Raw genomic sequence first — 2,761 nt, forward strand, 5'->3', positions numbered from 1 at the left:
GTATGTCACGATTGGCCCCTCCCAGTCCTGTCCATGTGTTCATGTTGTGTTTTGGTCTAGTCCACGTGTTTTCTTTGTTTTGGTTTAGTCCAGCCCCCTTGTTTAGTGACTCCGTCCCTGATTGTCCCCACCTGTGTTTCTGCCTGTCCCTCGTTTACCCTCATGTATTTAAGCCCTGTGTTTTCCCCTGTGTGTTTGCAGGTCTTTGTTTGGCTTGTTTGTTTGATGTTTTATGTGCTGTTTGAATTGTTTGCTGGATGTTTTGTTTGATGTATGCTTGTTTGAGTTGTACTTTTGCTATTAGTTCTCTGTTTAGCCTGTTCTGTTAGTTATGCCTATTATGTAAGTTATGTATGTTAGTTCTGTTAGTCATGCCTGTCTTGCGATTTCTTCGTATTGGCCATTTGAACCTGGACTTTCATCACCATGAACCTGGATTTGCCCTAAAAAAAAGTCGCTTATCTCAGCGTATGCGTCCGCCTCCACGCTCCCCACCGTTACAGTGTAACACCGCATGTGCTACCCCAGGCCTTAAGGAGGATGCTGGAGGCAGGATTCAGGTTTGCAGCAGCCATTTCTTTATTCTCCCAAATAAATAAACAAAACAAACAAAACCAACACCACGTTAAGCTGGCCACTTTTCAGTGGCTGATGCTAACTAGCTTTTTCAGTCTCTTCACCGAACTTTTCAGCTCTTTCAGTCTTTTGCTGCTGATCGTCCCTCTCTCTCTCTGTTCCCTCTCAGCTCTTTTTAAAAAGCGCTCATCGGCGCGCCAGAGCCAAGAGGGAACAAGAGCTCACCGCTCTGCCTCCCTGTCACTGCCCCCAGCTGGCAGCTCGGCTGTCTGGGTCGAATGTGAGGCGTAGTGAAGCGGCCTTGCTGCGTAACAGGGGGCAGGGCCTGGGCGGCGGAGCTCCTCACTCTGGTGCCTCTTGTGGCTGGCACCAGCATCCTCGTCCTCCTCCTCCCGGCGTCACACTCGTGACTCGTGTCCGTCAGGGGATCACGGGCTTTGCGCTCTGCCCCCTCCACACTTACGGGTCTCTCCGTGGCATCCTCGTCGAGGTTTGTCGCCGCCTTCCTGCCGACCCTCGTGGTCATCATCATCGGGGCCCAGGGGGTGGGCGCATGCCACAATTAGCTTTACATCTCTGGTACAAAATTAAAACCTGTCTTGGGTGATCAGCTAATTTAGGCTAAGGATAAAAAAATGAGAAATTAGATTTTTGCTAAGCCATTCTTTTGAGGCTACTTTTAGCTACTCATCACTCGACATCAGACTTGAGGTTCTGTTCATGTTGCGAGCTCATGCTTGGTTTATGGTGGGGGGTCCTAACTGCTCGGGAGGAGTTTATAGCTTTCTGGCACACTAACTTCGATTCATATCAGCACAGTACAGCGATTATGGGCCGCTCAAGACTGGTCAAAGGAAATGGACCAGCTCGATCTCTCTTTCTCTCACTAACTTCTCTCTCTCCTTCTCCTTTCCTCTCTCCAGCTATGGTAATTAAGGTGATTAACTCCAGGCCGGGTGTCTCATGCTGTAGGCAGCCTCAGTGAACACGCAGATTTATGGAGACGACGACTAGCAGTTTGCTCCTATGGAAATGTGACGCATGGAGAATGCAGAGCAAGGTTAGGGTTTGTAAGAACAATTTAATTTCGATTCTAGCTGGAAGGGGACCACCCACTGACTTCTGGCAATCGCCTCTGGCTGTGTCACCTTGGTAGGATGGGGAGGACTTTTGCTTGCATGGTATTATATAAATAGTACATTTTTTGCCTTTAATGATACCTTGAAACCCAAGGCCCTGAATACATACATCTGTATTCAAAAATCTTATGAAGAAATTGTTTGTACATAATTGACTGCTAGGAATTAATGGAGGAGCAGTACATTAAATATACAGGTTTAAGAATAGTAAATGTATTCATTTAAAATAAAAATGAAGCTCTCACTAATATGTGCATGTGCGTGTTGGTCTGAGTGACTGGTGGTGGGGATATGTGTTGCAATTTGATTTTTTTTTTTTTGTCTGGTGATTTATTCCGCCCTTCATTCTGTGTTGCTGCATCAATTCCCCTCTGCCTTTCCCCAACATACAAATTATGAAATTTACATGTGATGGTGCAACTGCAAATCAGGCTCATCTGTAACCAATGGTGATCCTGAGAAATCTCACTAGAGCACTATATTACCAGGAATTTCATTTTTTCTCTCTCTCTGTCTCTTTTGCTTGCTTTCTATCCCTTTCCACCAAGGTGGAATGTGTGTGTATTTATTACTTTATGGGGACCAGATGTTCCTGAGATGACCAAGATGAATGGTCTCCACAGCATCAGGATTTTGTAGGTTGCTCTCCATGAAGAAAAATGCCCTCTCTTCTCTTAAAATATGCATATCTTGTGAGAAATGGTTACAGAGACCAAATTATTTATGCTTTGAGGTAGCTGGGGTTAAGGTTAGGGGTACAGTAGCATTTAGATTCTAATGCACTAATATAGGACATGAGATCACCTCACAAAGCCGAGACAAGGAAACCCATTAGTGTGTGAGCATATAGGCCGCAGTGTTAGTAAGTAGAGGTTATTCCCGTTCCGTCAGGCCACCCTGTGGAGATTGGAATTCAAGCCACAGGTAGCTATTAAACTCCCGCTAGAGCTGAGGCGAGTAATTTAAGAGCAGGCTCTGGCTCATAGAGGGACTTTGCTGGAGCTGAAAGCTTCCGCCAACGCACTTGCGCCATTCACTAGCAAACC

General features: G+C 45.9%; 1 protein-coding gene across 1 annotated transcript; it reads left to right on the forward strand.

Annotated features, from left to right (window-relative positions):
- Positions 1-233: 233 nt before the first annotated feature.
- LOC108434890 lies at positions 234-1,183 on the forward strand. The gene is made up of 2 exons (XM_037536929.1): positions 234-560; positions 746-1,183. The coding sequence occupies exons 1-2, from the start codon at positions 354-356 to the stop codon at positions 1,181-1,183; spliced, it is 645 nt and encodes a 214-aa protein (XP_037392826.1). The 5' UTR covers positions 234-353.
- The last annotated feature ends 1,578 nt before the right edge of the window (positions 1,184-2,761 follow it).

Source organism: Pygocentrus nattereri, chromosome 3, assembly GCF_015220715.1.
Source record: "Pygocentrus nattereri isolate fPygNat1 chromosome 3, fPygNat1.pri, whole genome shotgun sequence".
In the NCBI taxonomy this organism is placed as follows: Eukaryota; Metazoa; Chordata; class Actinopteri; order Characiformes; family Serrasalmidae; genus Pygocentrus; species Pygocentrus nattereri.

Coding starts and splice junctions, on each gene's coding strand:
- LOC108434890 (XM_037536929.1), top strand. CDS start 354: ATGTTAGTTCTGTTAGTCATGCCTGTCTTGCGATTTCTTCGTATTGGC. Junction 561..745: donor ATGCTGGAGGCAGGATTCAG/GTTTGCAGCAGC, acceptor GTTCCCTCTCAG/CTCTTTTTAAAAAGCGCTCA.